Raw genomic sequence first — 18,838 nt, 5'->3', positions numbered from 1 at the left:
TGGGACTAGAGGTAGAGTGATCCTGTCTGTCTGCCTGTGTTGCTTTATGACACTTACTACAGAACCTCCCCTTTGAGGAAACACCACAGCATGCACTTTGATCATTGGCAGCTCGCCAATCACCATGAAATCAATCACCAATCAATGATCACAATGATCAACCTTTGTTTGATCAACCAATCGCCATACTACCATGCTTGTAAAAAAAAAAAAAAAATATTTCATTTTCCAGATACATGAAGAGATGAAGATGAATCGGATGTTTCAGCTCTTAACCACTTAAACCCATATGGGTAACCGGAGTCCCTCAGGGCTCAATACTAACTTTCAAAGCTTTAGCTGAAAATAGCCGATCGACAAGCTCACAAATGAACGTGGAGCTTGTCGATCTGCTATTTTCAGTGAAAGCTTTCCCCACAATACTATGCTGGGGTAAGTGGTTAATGAATATAAATGTAATTGTATTCTATTATAAAGTGCAGTTTGCATCATGAATGTGATTGTGTGTTAAGAGCTGCACGGCGGGGAGGCTCTTCCTCATTCTAGTCACTATGACTTGACACATTCCTCTGGTCTACTGTTAGAGACTGAATTATGAATGAAGCTGCATAATGTCCAATGGCAATGAAAGTATTTGTAGTATAGTATTATTTAGTCCCACATTACGTTAACGTTTTCCTAAATTTGAACAGTAGCCAATGTCTTGAGCTCATCAAACACATCTCACATTCTCCTTGACAATAGAGTAGCAGTAGCAACATCCTCAACCATGGAAACAAGACCACAGACTTATAATCAGTGTATAAAAATAGCCTCTTTTTTCCTGATCAAACAAAAACCTCCAGTAGGCAACCTAAGGCCAGTACACTGGGTGCTTTATGTTTGAGATTAAAAAAAAGGGTTTTCTCCTTTTCCCAGAATGATAATTCACAAACATATACAAATGAAGCTCTACACAAAGTTATACAGTTAGTATTAACTTGTTCTCTAGTCTAGAACCAGTGGGGCTGATGAGAGGCCAAGATACAATGTAAGTGTTAGAAGTTTATTTGAATGACATGAGACAGACAGGAGAAGTTGTATGAAAAACAAAGTTCTTTTTTTATAGAAAGGCACTCAGTAAACTTTCATATTTGACTCAACTGGATGAATAGTAAGTGGTCCAGTAATTATATTTATGAGAAAACAAGTGTGCTACAAAGTACAGTAACTAAGATAGTAGGTAGGTAGACCTTAAACCTAGCAACTATCACAAACATTACATGGTATAACAAATATAAGTCAACAGAGTTAACATTTGTTACCTTGACAAAAACACATAATACTGTTTATTTGGTGTAGTGAGAGTTTCCCCACTTTCTACCAGGTGTCCTTATTTTGGGCATGTGTTATAAGTGAAAACATTGTTTAAAGCTCACAGCGCATTTCATTGCGAGGCATTGTGAGCTTGTAGGTCGGCTATTTTGGCTATTCATCATACAGTACAACGAAGTATATCGTGTCTGTCGGGTGGAAACTATGTACTGTATGTCCAAAACTGTTCCTCTTTTATTACTATTTTAAAAACATTTTAAAATAGTGAAAATAGCAGATGTGCAAGCTCACCGCGCTTTGCGATGCGTTGTGAGATGTAGATCGCTATTTTCACTATTTTTGTGAAATACTCTTGTATGATGAAGTAGGGCAGGGGTGGGCAGCATTTATTTCCAGAGGGCCATACTGACTTCAATAAAATGAGTGAAGGGCCACACATTGTACAATTGAATTGAACTTGAAACACATGGTGCTGAATGATGTTAAAACAACAAGAATTTTCAGTTACAAAATGTTGATCTTTTTCTTTTTGTATCACTCTGGTGTACTCTGTACGAGGTTACAATGAAAAGATTACGTAAAACAATCCACGTCAATGCCGTATCTCATCTTATCTGATATGCACCACTCCATAGGTCACTGATAAAACACATTGCGTTCACATTGCATTCATTATGGTCTCACAGCAGACTGTTTCACTGTTACATTATAAACATAAAACATTAGTTTTACATACGGATGGAGGAATTCATTTGTCTCAAAACCATTAACATATGGCAGCCTTTTAAAATGTAGATTTATAGATTAGGGGGGCAGTTTCTTCTTTTTTTTTTAATGACTTGGCAGGCTGGATTGAGATGGTCAAAGGGTCGGGTCCGGCCCCCGGGCCGTATGTTGCCCATGTGTGAAGTAGGAAGTTAATTTACGAAAACACATACAAAGTATTTATGGAGATACAAGATTTCTGCCCGACAGCAACGATATAATAGGGCTTAAGTGGTTAAAGGTGTATTAATGTGGGTGTAAAATCTCCAGTAAGTACTACAATATTGTTTTTGAAAGTGTCCTTGGTGGGATTAGACTTTGTTTTCTCTTTTTGCCAGACCCAAGGGGTCGGGGCTTACATGAGGCTTTGTACCTGTTTCGTCCATACATGGGCATGGTCACTTTGTCCTCCGGCCCCAGCCAAAAAAGTCTGTCCCCCTTTCGTCCATACATGGGCATAGACACAGGCTGACCTGGTTCTGCGTCTGGCAGAACCAGGTCTCCTGGTCTTGTTTTACTAGCAATCCCATGAAAGCAGCTGGCATGTTTTCAAATCCATCTGTGCTCCCTGTATGTTTTTCATCTGTGGCTATAGACCCCTTAACAGACGACGTCACACTGATAAGAACCAGTATGCGTGCAACCAGTATGCGCGCAATGAAACCCATTCTATCAGGTCTCGCTAGGACGCGCCTCACTAGCCAACACACAAGAGGGGGTTGGGGTGTGCTGAAACCAGCTCACTCCAAAACAACAGGTTGAGAATTGATTGCGTGAAACAATCACCTGTGCGTCAAGTCTCAATGTTAGTAAACAAATAATTGGTCTATAAGGCAACACAGGAGAAAGGCCCTCCCACCTGCCGTCAAGAAAAAGATTATCAGTAGGATTCTCAAAAAATATTAACACCCTTTATGTATCCCTAAATAGGAAAAACGTCCCAATAACCCTATAAAAGACACTTGTTGTTTATCAACAAATACATCCCAAGATTGTTTAATGCTGATGACAGTTAAAGGGACTACACCATGAATTTTAACGTTTTCTTCTTTTTTGTGTCTCCCCTACCTCTCTTCTATCCCCAAAAATACCCCAGTTTGAACACTCAGGCTTTCACAGCAAATCTGGGGTTTTCTGTAAATTGGTCTCAAAACAGGCCAAACTGATTTGCACCCTGACGCGACGTCACGTCAGGGTACAATCCCTCCCGTTTTTCAGTTTTTTCTTTTCTCTTATTTAAAAAAAAAAACGTTTCCCACACAGAACCAGGAGATAACATGCATACAAACTGGCTCAATAGCGCCCCGTGCCAAACAGGACAAGGTGGTATTTCAGGTGAAAGTGCTTTATAAGCCAGAGAGAAGTTAGTTGGAATGAGTATATCTGAGGCTTGATTTAGGCTCAAACCTTTTGAAAAACATTTGAGGGACATAAACAATATGATATTAAATATTATTATTATGTTTTAAATTCATGGTGTAGATCCTTTAAGCAACATGTATGTGTAATCGATGACGAATGCTTACATCCTCAAAGTAGCAGTCATATCCATCTTAGGAGGCGTCTTTCAGGGCCTGGTCCAGTGACGTCACACTTTTGTAGTTGAAGGCTTCATCAAAGCCCAGCTCTTTGAGGAAGACCACCTTGGCATCGGAGCCTGCGCAGCCCACCACCTTAGAGCCCTTGAGCTTGGCGATCTGGCCAACCACAGAGCCCACTTTTGAATGTAATGCAATGTCATTTATTTCTGTGTGGACCCCAGGAAGAGTAGCTGCTGCTAAGGTAGTAGCTAATGGGGATCCAAATAAACAAACAAACAAACAAACAAACAATTAAACAAACTACCCCAGCTGCTGCGTTCACCAGGAGGGTCTCCCCACCCTTGAGCCCCAAGACCTCCTCTATGCCATACAGAGCAGTTAGACTGAAAGAAAGAGAGAGAGACATTACATTTTATTATACGAAATACAAACACAAAATGTAGTGTAGGCAGTTAGCAAGTCAGTTAGCCATCTGTTTCCTTTTTTCTAAATCGATTAGAATGAACTTAAGCCCTACAATGTACATCAAGTTGAGACAGACCCTGATGAAGACCTGCTAGGTCGATACGCGTTGGTCGTATTCTGTTGCCTCGCTCTAAATAAATCTATATATTTTTTCACTTAAGAAGGAGTGCCTTGGAATTGTTTTCTATGCAAGTCTGCAGTTCACACCTTTTTGGCAAGCAGTACTTATTTGGAAACCCCGTTTTTGTTCATATGTTCCTACCTGTGTCACCAAAGAGCACCTATCTATCAGAGCCAATGAATGATCCTTGCAGCGCTTCTTTATTTCTCTTTTTAAACTGTACATCAAGTGTTGCACAAGAAAATGGAAATAACTGATCTGCAGGCTCATAACATGTCCAGAATAGGGATGGTGTTTAACTAAATTAAATTTCAGTTATTTTCCCAAAATAGATATTTTTATTAAAAGTGATTGTTTTTATAATTGATTAAATCATGTACCACATATTTTTATGATGCACAGACAAATTACAGTAGATGAAGGATTAATCATAAAGCTTGAAATAGCATATTGATCCACATTCCACAGACTGACAGCAGTGTGACTCAACACCAAGACACAGAACCAAGAGTATTACAGCAATAGAACTGGGTAATCAGAAAAACCCAAGTCTGTGGGGTTTCAAAACAACAGTTAGGTAATAATTATATGAATTTAATCAGCACTGGAGGCCTCTGTGAACAAATCACAGAGGGAACAATGGTAGCCCTACAGTATACAGATAGTGTCAGTGTGGTACAATGTGCATGATTGATTTTCAAGTGTCACATCACATCATGCTATACTTAACAGTGTCTTTATTCTGGTACTCTACATTGAGCATGACTCCTCACTTTGATCTGCCTCTTACCTTCAGTACTTGTTCATCTCTCCACTTTATTCAGGCATGCAAACAGCCCCGAGGTGAAAAAGGTGACAACATGTTGTTTTCTTTCGGGTCAGGTGTCACACAATTGCCCTATTTGGGTTCAAAAAGGTGACTGTAGCTGAAAAGTGACACTTTTGCATGTCTGTTTATTGACTCACACTCTCCTCTGGAGATAGAATCATTATGGATGTGAATGCACCAAGCAATGTCTCGTGCATGCTAGCCTAATTATGAGCTGCCCCTGCAGCTGCTATGGCAACCCCTGCTAGATAATCTCCTGCTCTTTCTTGAGACACGTCAGAACACAATGGTAGCTACGGTGCTGCTGTTTTGCTTGCTGTGTTGCATTTTGATATGCATTTGCATCAATTGCATGTTGTTTCGCTGCCCTCTATTATCTCTGTGGCGTAATCCTTTCAGAATGTCGTTGAGGTACTAAAGAAAACTCAAATTTGAATGTGTTGGCGTCACTGGGCATGAACCTCCCTGTCTTCGAGATGCAGTTTACCTTCACAAACAGCTCATGCAGAACCTCGCTCGGCAGTGCACCTTTCTTCACTAGTATAGTATATTATGCAGAGGTAGAGTTAACACTAGCTGTTCTAGCCGTTCAGCAGAAGGGTGTGGTTAGTTGACAAACCCCATATCTTAAGTTAGAGAATTTTGAACTGGTCCAGTGACAAACATGCAAAATCATGCTGGATCGTGAAAAGTATGAGAATTCTGATAACTACTAGTACCTTGTATGACCGCCTCTATATGAATCTCTGAATTAGTACTAGAGACAAAAGACTGAAAAAATTACCTCAGTACATGACATGAGTACTGTTGTACAGGGATGTCCTGCGACCCACCTCTCCACGCGGCCAACGGGGTGGTGCCGGTGGCCTGTGTTCCTGTTCGGGGACGTGGCGGTGTACTTGTGTTTTGCCGGCTACGCCATGGAGGGCACCGGCAGGAGCAGGTGTCTGGAGAAGAGCAGATGGACGCCCCATGCCTGCAGAGGTAGAGAGCGCAACGGACAAGGAACTCCCCTCCTCTCCTTTCCTCTTTCCTGTCTATGTTGTGAAATAGTTTGTGGTTTCCTTGGGAAATTATAACGAAGAATGAAAGAACGAGAGAGAGAGAAATGAGTCACGATGGTTTTCTGTTTATTTCTGTCTCTCGTTTCTTTCTTCCTATCATAGCAATCTGCATCCTGCCATGCTTGAACGGAGGGTGCTGTGTGGCACCTTACCAGTGAGAGTGTTCCACGGGCTGGACGGGAACGCGATGTCACAGTGGTGAGTGTGTGTATGTGTGATGCATACATGTGTGACTTTGGCTGTTAGCTGAGCTACATGTATACACGTACAGCTGAACAAAAATGGCTGGGAAAAAAAGAAAATTGTTCAGTTGTAAATCAGTGTGTCAATCAAGTGTCAAAAGAGTAAATGTGGTAAAGATTAGAGTTTAGTACACATTTTACCTTGTACCCCTTCTCTTCCTTAGAATATTGTAGGAGAGTGTAACAAATATGTAAGGAGGCAGAGGTCATTCCACAGCTGGGGAGCAAGGAGGAGTGTTGACCAGGGTGTCATTGGGAAGAAAGGGACAGACGTCTTGAGTTATCTGATTTTAGTTAGCGAGAAGGGGTGTAGGGATTGATCATATCCTCGAGGTGGGGGTGTCGTGTCCTTGATTGCCTTGTTGGTCATCACAATTGTGGGATATTAGACTTTCAGCTCTGCTACACAAGGAGAGAGTTGCAGTATTGAAACAAGGAGATGACTGAGGCTTGGATAAGGAGCTGGGTAGACTCCTTGGTGAGGAAGGCTCTGATCTGAGTTGGTGTACACTACTGTGTCATCGTGTTGCCGTAGAAATACAGCTTGTCAGGACAGCTTTGTTTTGTCAGGAGGTCAATACTGAAACAAATACACTTATAGTAGTAGAACATCATTCAAGTCTGAGAAGCCTTTAAAGGGAAACACCATAATTGTACTGTAGTTAAATGAGAACATGTTCATTCCTGTGGCCATTAATATGTTCACAGCTGTATGCTCATCACCGTGTAGGAATGGAGGGCGGTGCCTCAGGCCGAATAGATGTCACTGCAGTCAAGGGTGGACCGGCCATGATTGCTCGAGGTAACACGCATGCACAGCACTAATTCAGTTTACTTCCTTGTCTTCCCTCCTCACAGTGTACAGTACTTGTGTGAAGTGGATTAACTTGGAAATATGCCATTTAGCATTTTGTATACGTAGATAGATATCGATGAGTAGACATATAGTCCCAACATTCAGAGTGAAGCTCACTTGAGCCAAGTTAAATGTTTACTGGCATTTCGCATCGTCTCTCCCCCACCCACAGGAAGAGGAGATCTGGATACTATCATTTCTAAGATGCCACTCAGCACTCAAGTCCTATGAATTGAAATTTTGTATAAATACAGTCACAATTGTAAACCATTCATTCTCATCTCCCGAAGAAGCAAAACAAGAACCATTTTGTAAAATAAAGCTGTATTTTTTCATATAGAAAATTCCACAGTATTAAATATATGCTGCTATATACTTGTATGATGTGTAAAAACTGTTGATGTGATTGTCCAGTGTATATGTGTAAACTATTATTACTATTATATTACTACTAGGATGGCAACTATTATATACTACATTTTTATTTAAGCATAAAATATCTTAAAAAAGCTTCTTTACTGATAAATGTAAAACAAAATAACACCCGTGGTTTCAACAGGTGTCAAAAAGAATGACACTTAGGATTGTTAATGAAATGCTCCCTCTCCCATTTTCGTGTTCTCGCAATGTTATGAATATCTTTTGTGGTCAGGTTACCTGTTGGTAGTTTATTATAGATTACTTTTGTTTTCTGTTTTGTCAGATTCATGAGTGTGTTCGCTAGTTTCAGTTTTTATGGTTTAGGGCGTGGTCGTACCGAAGTTCAATTCTACCTACTGTATATGAGGGCGGATTCTGCCAATGCTTTTCAATGCGAACCGAGCGGTTTGTTGCCATTTGCGGATATCTGCAAAAATCAGCCCTCATAGGTAGAATTAAACTTTGGTGTGACCACGCCCTTAAAGATGTTAAGCCCTAGTTTGTTTTTATTAGTTTCAGTATTATTAGTATTACATTATAATACAGGAGGTATTTGTCAGAGGGAAGATTTAAGAAGTTCACAATAGGTAAATGTCTCAGTCATGTAGACATCCCAGTTTCACTTAACATAGGCACCGATGCCTGCTTGTGTTGCCAAAGTTGACCAAATTGACAAAGACTAAAACTATAGTTTAAGGGTAAAATAGCAGAAATAAAACTAAAGAGATTTGTCATTTTAGTTAGTTTTGTATATTTTGTATTCTTTCTAAAGTCTATTTACATTTTTTATTCGAGTACACTAATCAATGTTACAGTAGGGTGCAGCACCCTCTGACCAGTCAGAATCCTATTTACAAGTGGTGAGTGCTGAGGAGTCTTTGGCTTTTCCAGTTTCCAGTACAGCACGTTCAAGATGAACTTGTGCCAAAAAGAGATGCCAGGAGCATATGGCTACAGTCCTAATACTCAGACTGAAAGTAAAATTGAATAATTGATAACATTTCCTGCCCTCTTGTTTCAGAGAAATGATAATTGGGGTCTGGTGGGGATAGGCTGTGCATAGTCACTGTGACATCAGTAAAGCACTCCTCGATATCTACATTATCCTTTAGCACCAAACATGTTTTATATTGGTGTTCACTTGTTGGCGTGTTGTTTAGCCCACATGGCATACGAGCTCTGCCATGCAGATAGGCATTCATATTGTACTAACTAAGCATTAAATTAAAATTTCGTTCATAATGCAAGCTGCAGTGCCAGCTTAAATGAACCGAATTAACATAATTCACACATGAAAAGCAAAAGCATTAGGTCTGTTACTTATTTTCATTTATTAAATCCACCAAATGAGGATGACATACAGAGGAAAAATCCCATCATCAATCCTCTGAGACATAAAACAGGACTAAAATGTTTTCCCTCCATTCAAATGGGACAGCAGAGTGACAGGAACCTGAGGGCAGAGGGGGGGGGGGGGGGGGTGACATGCAGCCAACCATTCAGACTAAAAATGGTTGTTTTTAATGAAACCATAACCAATGTTCACATGGTGCACATACAGGAAAACAAACAATGTTTGGCTCCCATTGGCTCCCGTTCCTCTACAGTTGAGGTGCATTGGGATGGGTGGAAGGGCTTTCTCTCATGAACGTAGAGCTGTCACTTTCTCCACCAGCTTGTCATAATTGGCCCCAGAGAACTCCTCAACCTAAAAAGAAAATAATGCATTAAGTCAGGGGTCTTCAACAGGGGGTCCTCAGAGTTACTACAGGGGGCTCGGCAAATCTTTGTGTGATAGGATCATCCTTTTTACATGAACCACTTGAACCCTAGCATCCCTATACTGAGGGAAACTACACGCTCACACGATCTACAGGCTCAAAGGGGTTGTAGATCAGCTATTTACGGCAAATACGTTTGGTGTAGAGGGAAAAAGGAGCAAACCAAGTACAGAGCCAAAGGTCAAGTTTACTAAGTACTGAGGGTTTAAGTGGTATTTCTGAAATAAATGTTCAAATAAAAGGAACATTAATTTACACAACACTGATAAAAGTATATGAAGCTATCTATGAAATCTATGAAAAGGTTTAGTCTGTATCACAATTGTATACAATGTAGTAGGGGGTCCCTGCTTCATCTCTCTCTCAGCTAAGGGGTCCTTGGCCTGAAAAGGACCCCCACCGCTTTGACGGTCTTGGGTCACCCTTGTACAGTATCCCTCTTATTATACGCCTACTTTATTCTAATGCAAAATGATGCTTTTATTAGCCAAAGATTACCTGCTTCCACAGCAATGCAAACAAAGAGAGCACGCCTTGATTGACCAAATAGGAATAGAGTATTCAACAAAGTGGTATAACAGTTAAACGAAAAAGGAAAACACATTTAATACTGATGTTTTCTTCCAGTCTCCACTGCTCAAATAACTGATGATTATTCCTTAAGTCACGCATAGCCAGACAACTATTCCTCAATCTCCGAATACGAGTCTGGAACTACCGAGAACGGAAGCTGTCATCTGCTCGTCAACTCCGTTCACAAAAATACAATTTTAAAATAACTCTACATTTTATATTGCAATTTCAATTTTTGATAAGCAGCAAGCTATGTATGCTTCAATTATTTAAATTTATATGAGAACGAATCGTGACGAAACGGAAGCGGGAGGAGGCGTCACATCCACTTTATCCTTTGATCATTTTCAGAGCTTCCGTGCTCCAGACTGTATGTACTGCACTGTGAAATTGTGGGAGGCAACAGTCTGGCTTGCGAGACTAGTTATTCCTGAACACATACTTCAACTAAATAGCTTACCATCTTTCCATTCTTGTAGAACTGGAATGTGGGCATACACTTGACTTTACATTCTGCTGACACGTCCTGAGAAGGGAGAAGAGAGAGACGGTGAAAATGCTTGTCAGACATTAAAACGACCAAGACCTTTCACCTTGGAAGCATGGCCAGTATAGAGTTCTTAGATCTTAGTTGCATTCGCTGTTGCGTTCACTTCCACATGTTCCGGTTGTTGATGACAGGAGTATCAACGTAGACGATGGTTGCCATAGCAGCATTATACACAATGTCAATCGGAACCACAACCACACGGTTTGGTGAGATAAATAAAGAGGAAAATAAGCATGTCACTGTGAGGAGCAAGAAATCGATATTTTCTCTTGTTGTGCTGCGCCCATACACCCACAGAAAATAAACTAAAACTAAACTAGATGTTGAGCAACTGCACAGCCTATTTCTTGCCTTATTGTTGCCAGAAACTGGTGGGCTGTATAGGTAAAACACACTGACTTACCGCTGCCACATCCACATCGACCTTCAGGAAGACTACGTTCTTGTTCTCTGCTTTTTCTGCCAATTCCTATGGGAGAAAAGATTACATCAGCATGGAATTGGTTGATGATATACTGTAGATGTTTGATCTGACCCAGTAAAAAAAAAAAGAGGCATGTAGACCTGATGGCAAAACAGTATATCATTTATGTATGTAAATATTTTAGTAACAAATTCAAGCAATTCCCTGGTTAAATAATGGCAAGGGGTCTACAGAGGTTTTCATTTAAAGTAGGCATTGTCTGGATTTCCCAGACTGTTTATTACAAAGTTTTATGGATTTTCAAGTCTTGATGGAGTGAACTCAAAAGATAAGTAATAATGAAAATATGGAACAACAGCTACAGTATCTGAGCCCAAGCTGGTTCTGTCTTCTTTGGCTCAATTCCAGTCCATTCTACATCCTAAACCACTTTCAACCTGGCGTCCACATTTTGGGTGAATACAACATAGGCAAAATCTTTCAAAAATAGAGAAATAGCACATCTACCAGCTCACAACATATTGCTCAGTGACAAGCTTATAGATTGGCTATTTTCATGCAACACAGTTGTATGAAGGAGTCTAAAAACAGGGCTTAAGTGATTAAGTCTATCTATGCTATCGATGAGCTCCAACTCTGCGATCACAATCATCTGATCTCTCACCTTGAAGCGAGGGGCAATCTGTTTGCAGGGGCCACACCATGTGGCTGTAAAGTCCACCACCACTAGCTTGTCCCCAGCTTCCACCAGGATGGCACGGAAAGAGTCCTAGAGAATGTCAAACATTATTATACTATGGGTGACAGACAGATCATCAATTCACCTATAGGCATACATTCCCACTCAAATCCACATTGTCCACTTTATATTTGTGACATTTACACACCTTCTTTCTGGCTCATACAAGTTTGCAAACCATTCTTTGTCTGGCATACAGTAAATATGGAACATGAAATGAAGATGTATTCATTGTTAAAAACTTAAACATTGTGTTTAGAACACAATTGGTGTATTACTTATTTTGTGATATCATAACTAAAACACACACTCAACTCTGGAAATAGAAACAAATGAACAAATTGGCGCCTATATATTCTAAACAATTGCACTGCCTGAGCCTGAACCAAAACGTCTTACTGGATGTGACAATGACAGAACGAAATATGAACATAAACAATAGCCAAACACTCACCAGGTCTTTAACTTCACGAACCATGGTGACTGATGATGGTATTTCTCTGGATGATGATGATCAGACTGCTGGCTGGGACTAGAGGTAGAGTGATCCTGTCTGTCTGCCTGTGTTGCTTTATGACACTTACTACAGAACCTCCCTTTGAGGAAACACCACAGCATGCACTTTGATCATTGGCAGCTCGCCAATCACCATGAAATCAATCACCAATCAATGATCACAATGATCAACCTTTGTTTGATCAACCAATCGCCATACGACCATGCTTGTAAAAAAAAAAAAAAAGATTTCATTTTCCAGATACATGAAGAGATGAAGATGAATCGGATGTTTCAGCTCTTAACCACTTAAACCCATATGGGTAACCGGAGTCCCTCAGGGCTCAATACTAACTTTCAAAGCTTTAGCTGAAAATAGCCGATCGACAAGCTCACAAATGAACGTGGAGCTTGTCGATCTGCTATTTTCAGTGAAAGCTTTCCCCACAATACTATGCTGGGGTAAGTGGTTAATGAATATAAATGTAATTGTATTCTATTATAAAGTGCAGTTTGCATCATGAATGTGATTGTGTGTTAAGAGCTGCACGGCGGGGAGGCTCTTCCTCATTCTAGTCACTATGACTTGACACATTCCTCTGGTCTACTGTTAGAGACTGAATTATGAATGAAGCTGCATAATGTCCAATGGCAATGAAAGTATTTGTAGTATAGTATTATTTAGTCCCACATTACGTTAACGTTTTCCTAAATTTGAACAGTAGCCAATGTCTTGAGCTCATCAAACACATCTCACATTCTCCTTGACAATAGAGTAGCAGTAGCAACATCCTCAACCATGGAAACAAGACCACAGACTTATAATCAGTGTATAAAAATAGACTCTTTTTTCCTGATCAAACAAAAACCTTCAGTAGGCAACCTAAGGCCAGTACACTGGGTGCTTTATGTTTGAGATTAAAAAAAAGGGTTTTCTCCTTTTCCCAGAATGATAATTCACAAACATATACAAATGAAGCTCTACACAAAGTTATACAGTTAGTATTAACTTGTTCTCTAGTCTAGAACCAGTGGGGCTGATGAGAGGCCAAGATACAATGTAAGTGTTAGAAGTTTATTTGAATGACATGAGACAGACAGGAGAAGTTGTATGAAAAACAAAGTTCTTTTTTTATAGAAAGGCACTCAGTAAACTTTCATATTTGACTCAACTGGATGAATAGTAAGTGGTCCAGTAATTATATTTATGAGAAAACAAGTGTGCTACAAAGTACAGTAACTAAGATAGTAGGTAGGTAGACCTTAAACCTAGCAACTATCACAAACATTACATGGTATAACAAATATAAGTCAACAGAGTTAACATTTGTTACCTTGACAAAAACACATAATACTGTTTATTTGGTGTAGTGAGAGTTTACCCACTTTCTACCAGGTGTCCTTATTTTGGGCATGTGTTATAAGTGAAAACATTGTTTAAAGCTCACAGCGCATTTCATTGCGAGGCATTGTGAGCTTGTAGGTCGGCTATTTTGGCTATTCATCATACAGTACAACGAAGTATATCGTGTCTGTCGGGTGGAAACTATGTACTGTATGTCCAAAACTGTTCCTCTTTTATTACTATTTTAAAAACATTTTAAAATAGTGAAAATAGCAGATGTGCAAGCTCACCGCGCTTTGCGATGCGTTGTGAGATGTAGATCGCTATTTTCACTATTTTTGTGAAATACTCTTGTATGATGAAGTAGGGCAGGGGTGGGCAGCATTTATTTCCAGAGGGCCATACTGACTTCAATAAAATGAGTGAAGGGCCACACATTGTACAATTGAATTGAAACTTGAAACACATGGTGCTGAATGATGTTAAAACAACAAGGATTTTCAGTTACAAAATGTTGATCTTTTTCTTTTTGTATCACTCTGGTGTACTCTGTACGAGGTTACAATGAAAAGATTACGTAAAACAATCCACGTCAATGCCGTATCTCATCTTATCTGATATGCACCACTCCATAGGTCACTGATAAAACACATTGCATTCACATTGCATTCATTATGGTCTCACAGCAGACTGTTTCACTGTTACATTATAAACATAAAACATTAGTTTTACATACGGATGGAGGAATTCATTTGTCTCAAAACCATTAACATATGGCAGCCTTCTAAAATGTAGATTTATAGATTAGGGGGGCAGTTTCTTCTTTTTTTTTTAATGACTTGGCAGGCTGGATTGAGATGGGTCAAAGGGTCGGGTCCGGCCCCCGGGCCGTATGTTGCCCTGCCCATGTGTGAAGTAGGAAGTTAATTTACGAAAACACATACAAAGTATATATGGAGATACAAGATTTCTGCCCGACAGCAACGATATAATAGGGCTTAAGTGGTTAAAGGTGTATTAATGTGGGTGTAAAATCTCCAGTAAGTACTACAATATTGTTTTTGAAAGTGTCTTGATCCTTGGTGGGATTAGACTTTGTTTTCTCTTTTTGCCAGACCCAAGGGGTCGGGCTTACATGAGGCTTTGTACCTGTTTCGTCCATACATGGGCATGGTCACTTTGTCCTCCGGCCCCAGCCAAAAAAAGTCTGTCCCCCTTTCGTCCATACATGGGCATAGACACAGGCTGACCTGGTTCTGCGTCTGGCAGAACCAGGTCTCCTGGTCTTGTTTTACTAGCAATCCCATGAAAGCAGCTGGCATGTTTTCAAATCCATCTGTGCTCCCTGTACGTTTTTCATCTGTGGCTATAGACCCCTTAACAGACGACGTCACACTGATAAGAACCAGTATGCGTGCAACCAGTATGCGCGCAATGAAACCCATTCTATCAGGTCTCGCTAGGACGCGCCTCACTAGCCAACACACAAGAGGGGGTTGGGGTGTGCTGAAACCAGCTCACTCCAAAACAACAGGTTGAGAATTGATTGCGTGAAACAATCACCTGTGCGTCAAGTCTCAATGTTAGTAAACAAATAATTGGTCTATAAGGCAACACAGGAGAAAGGCCCTCCCACCTGCCGTCAAGAAAAAGATTATCAGTAGGATTCTCAAAAAATATTAACACCCTTTATGTATCCCTAAATAGGAAAAACGTCCCAATAACCCTATAAAAGACACTTGTTGTTTATCAACAAATACATCCCAAGATTGTTTAATGCTGATGACAGTTAAAGGGACTACACCATGAATTTTAAAGTTTTCTTCTTTTTTGTGTCTCCCCTCTCTTCTATCCCCAAAAATACCCCAGTTTGAACACTCAGGCTTTCACAGCAAATCTGGGGTTTTCTGTAAATTGGTCTCAAAACAGGCCAAACTGATTTGCACCCTGACGTGACGTCACGTCAGGGTACAATCCCTCCCGTTTTTCAGTTCCAACCAACTCTTGGAAGTTTCTCTTATTTAAAAAAAAAAAAACGTTTCCCACACAGAACCAGGAGATAACATGCAGACAAACTGGCTCAATAGCGCCCCGTGCCAAACAGGACAAGGTGGTATTTCAGGTGAAAGTGCTTTATAAGCCAGAGAGAAGTTAGTTGGAATCAGTATATCTGAGGCTTGATTTAGGCTCAAACATTTTGAAAAACGTTTGAGGGACATAAACAATATGATATTAAATATTATTATTATGTTTTAAATTCATGGTGTAGATCCTTTAAGCAACATGTATGTGTAATCGATGACGAATGCTTACATCCTCAAAGTAGCAGTCATATCCATCTTAGGAGGCGTCTTTCAGGGCCTGGTCCAGTGACGTCACACTTTTGTAGTTGAAGGCTTCATCAAAGCCCAGCTCTTTGAGGAAGACCACCTTGGCATCGGAGCCTGCGCAGCCCACCACCTTAGAGCCCTTGAGCTTGGCGATCTGGCCAACCACAGAGCCCACATTTGAATGTAATGCAATGTAATTTATTTCTGTGTGGACCCCAGGAAGAGTAGCTGCTGCTAAGGTAGTAGCTAATGGGGATCCAAATAAACAAACAAACAAACAAACAAACAATTAAACAAACTACCCCAGCTGCTGCGTTCACCAGGAGGGTCTCCCCACCCTTGAGCCCCAAGACCTCCTCTATGCCATCCAGAGCAGTTAGACTGAAAGAAAGAGAGAGAGACATTACATTTTATTATACGAAATACAAACACAAAATGTAGTGTAGGCAGTTAGCAAGTCAGTTAGCCATCTGTTTCCTTTTTTCTAAATCGATTAGAATGAACTTAAGCCCTACAATGTACATCAAGTTGAGACAGGCCCTGATGAAGACCTGCTAGGTCCATACGCGTTGGTCGTATTCTGTTGCCTCGCTCTAAATAAATCTATATATTTTTTCACTTAAGAAGGAGTGCCTTGGAATTGTTTTCTATGCAAGTCTGCAGTTCACACCTTTTTGGCAAGCAGTACTTCTTTGGAAACCCCTTTTTTGTTCATATGTTCCTACCTGTGTCACCAAAGAGCACCTATCTATCAGAGCCAATGAATGATCCCTGCAGCGCTTCTTTATTTCTCTTTTTAAACTGTACATCAAGTGTTGCACAACAAAATGGAAATAACTGATCTGCAGGCTCATAACATGTCCAGAATAGGGATGGTGTTTAACTAAATTAAATTTCAGTTATTTTCCAAAAATAGATCTTTTTATTAAAAGTGATTGTTTTTATAATTGATTAAATCATGTACCACATATTTTTTATGATGCACAGACAAATAACAGTAGATGAAGGATTAATCAAAGCTTGAAATAGCATATTGATCCACATTCCACAGACTGACAGCAGTGTGACTCAACACCAAGACACATGAACCAAGAGTATTACAGCAATAGAACTGGGTAATCAGAAAAACCCAAGTCTGTGGGGTTTCAAAACAACAGCTAGGTAATAATTACATGAATTTAATCAGCACTGGAGGCCTCTGTGAACAAATCACAGAGGGAACAATGGTAGCCCTATAGTATACAGATAGTGTCAGTGTGGTACAATGTGCATGATTGATTTTCAAGTGTCACATCATGCTATACTTAACAGTGTCTTTATTCTAGTACTCTGCACTGAGCATGACTCCTCACTTTGATCTGCCTCTTACCTTCAGTACTTGCTCATCTCTCCACTTTATTGACTCACACTCTCCTCTGGAGATAGAATCATTATGGATGTGAATGCAACAAGCAATGTCTCGTGCATGCTAGCCTAATTATGGGCTGCACCTGCAGCTGCTATGGCAACCCTAGCTGTTAGATAATCTCCTGCTCTTTCTTGAGACACGTCAGAACACAATGGTAGCTGTGGTGCTGCTGTTTTGCTTGCTGTGTTGCATTGTGATATGCATTTGCATGTTGTTTCTCTGCCCTCTCTTATCTCTGTGTGGCGCAATCCTTTCAGAATGTCGTTGAGGTACTAAAGGAAACTCAAATTTCAATGTGTTGGCGTCACTGGGCATGAACCTCACTGTCTTCATGAGCACGGCGAAATATGAGAAATATATGAGATGCAGTTTACCTTCACAAACAGCTCATGCAGAACCTCGCTCGGCAGTGCACCTTTCTTCATTAGTATAGTATATTATGCAGAGGTAGAGTTAACACATGTTCTAGCCGTTCAGCAGAAGGGTGTGGTTAGTTGACAAACCCCATATCTTAAGTTAGAGAATTTTGAACTGGTCCAGTGACAAACATGCAAAATCATGCTGGATCGTGAAAAGTATGAGAATTCTGATAACTACTAGTACCTTGTATGACCGCCTCTATATGAATCTCTGAATTAGTACTAGAGACAAAAGACTGAAAAAATTACCTCAGTACATGACATGAGTACTGTTGTACAGGGATGTCCTGCGACCCACCTCTCCACGCGGCCAACGGGGTGGTGCCGGTGGCCTGTGTTCCTGTTCGGGGACGTGGCGGTGTACTTGTGTTTTGCCGGCTACGCCATGGAGGGCACCGCCAGGAGCAGGTGTCTGGAGAAGAGCAGATGGACGCCCCATGCCTGCAGAGGTAGAGAGCGCAACGGACAAGGAACTCCCCTCCTCTCCTTTCCTCTTTCCTGTCTATGTTGTGAAATAGTTTGTGGTTTCCTTGGGAAATTATAACGAAGAATGAAAGAACGAGAGAGAGAGAAATGAGTCACGATGGTTTTCTGTTTACACTGGTCTCTCGTTTATTTCTTCCTATCATAGCAATCTGCATCCTGCCATGCTTGAACGGAGGGTGCTGTGTGGCACCTTACCAGTGAGAGTGTCCCACGGGCTGGACGGGAACGCGATGTCACAGTGGTGAGTGTGTGTATGTGTGATGCATACATGTGTGACTTTGGCTGTTAGCTGAGCTACATGTATATGTTACAGTATGATTGGAGAACCAGTATGATTGAAGAAAGCGCGCTCGTTTTTACCACCCACCCAGCACTAGAGGGAGCCACAAGCCAGGCTTGTGCACAAACATATATGGCCACACACACACACACAGTCACACACACACACACACACACACACACACACACACACACACACACACACACACACACACACACACACACACACACACACACACACACACAAGCGCACACACACGCGCACGCGCTCATGCTTTTTTTGGTTTATTGAAAGCAGGACTGTTTAGATACTTTTATTGTGTTCTGGCTTTTGTTTTACTTTCTCCCTGACACACACACACACACACACACACACACACACGCACACACAC

General features: G+C 40.7%; 1 protein-coding gene across 1 annotated transcript; it reads right to left on the bottom strand.

Annotated features, from left to right (window-relative positions):
* Nucleotides 1-9,244: 9,244 nt before the first annotated feature.
* LOC308087061 (thioredoxin-like) lies at nt 9,245-12,211 on the bottom strand. The gene is made up of 5 exons (XM_080430716.1): nt 12,139-12,211; nt 11,610-11,714; nt 10,925-10,990; nt 10,432-10,497; nt 9,245-9,325 (listed from the first exon to the last, which is right to left on the bottom strand). Exons 1-5 carry the CDS (start codon nt 12,160-12,162, stop codon nt 9,260-9,262), a joined length of 327 nt encoding a protein of 108 aa, XP_080286842.1. The 5' UTR covers nt 12,163-12,211; the 3' UTR covers nt 9,245-9,259.
* Nucleotides 12,212-18,838: the final 6,627 nt, after the last annotated feature.

The sequence above is a fragment of the Gymnoscopelus braueri genome (genome assembly GCF_963280865.1).
Source record: "Gymnoscopelus braueri genome assembly, chromosome: 6".
Taxonomy (NCBI): Eukaryota; Metazoa; Chordata; class Actinopteri; order Myctophiformes; family Myctophidae; genus Gymnoscopelus; species Gymnoscopelus braueri.
Note: the sequence above shows the minus strand (reverse complement) of the source record. Positions and strands in the feature narration are given on the sequence as shown.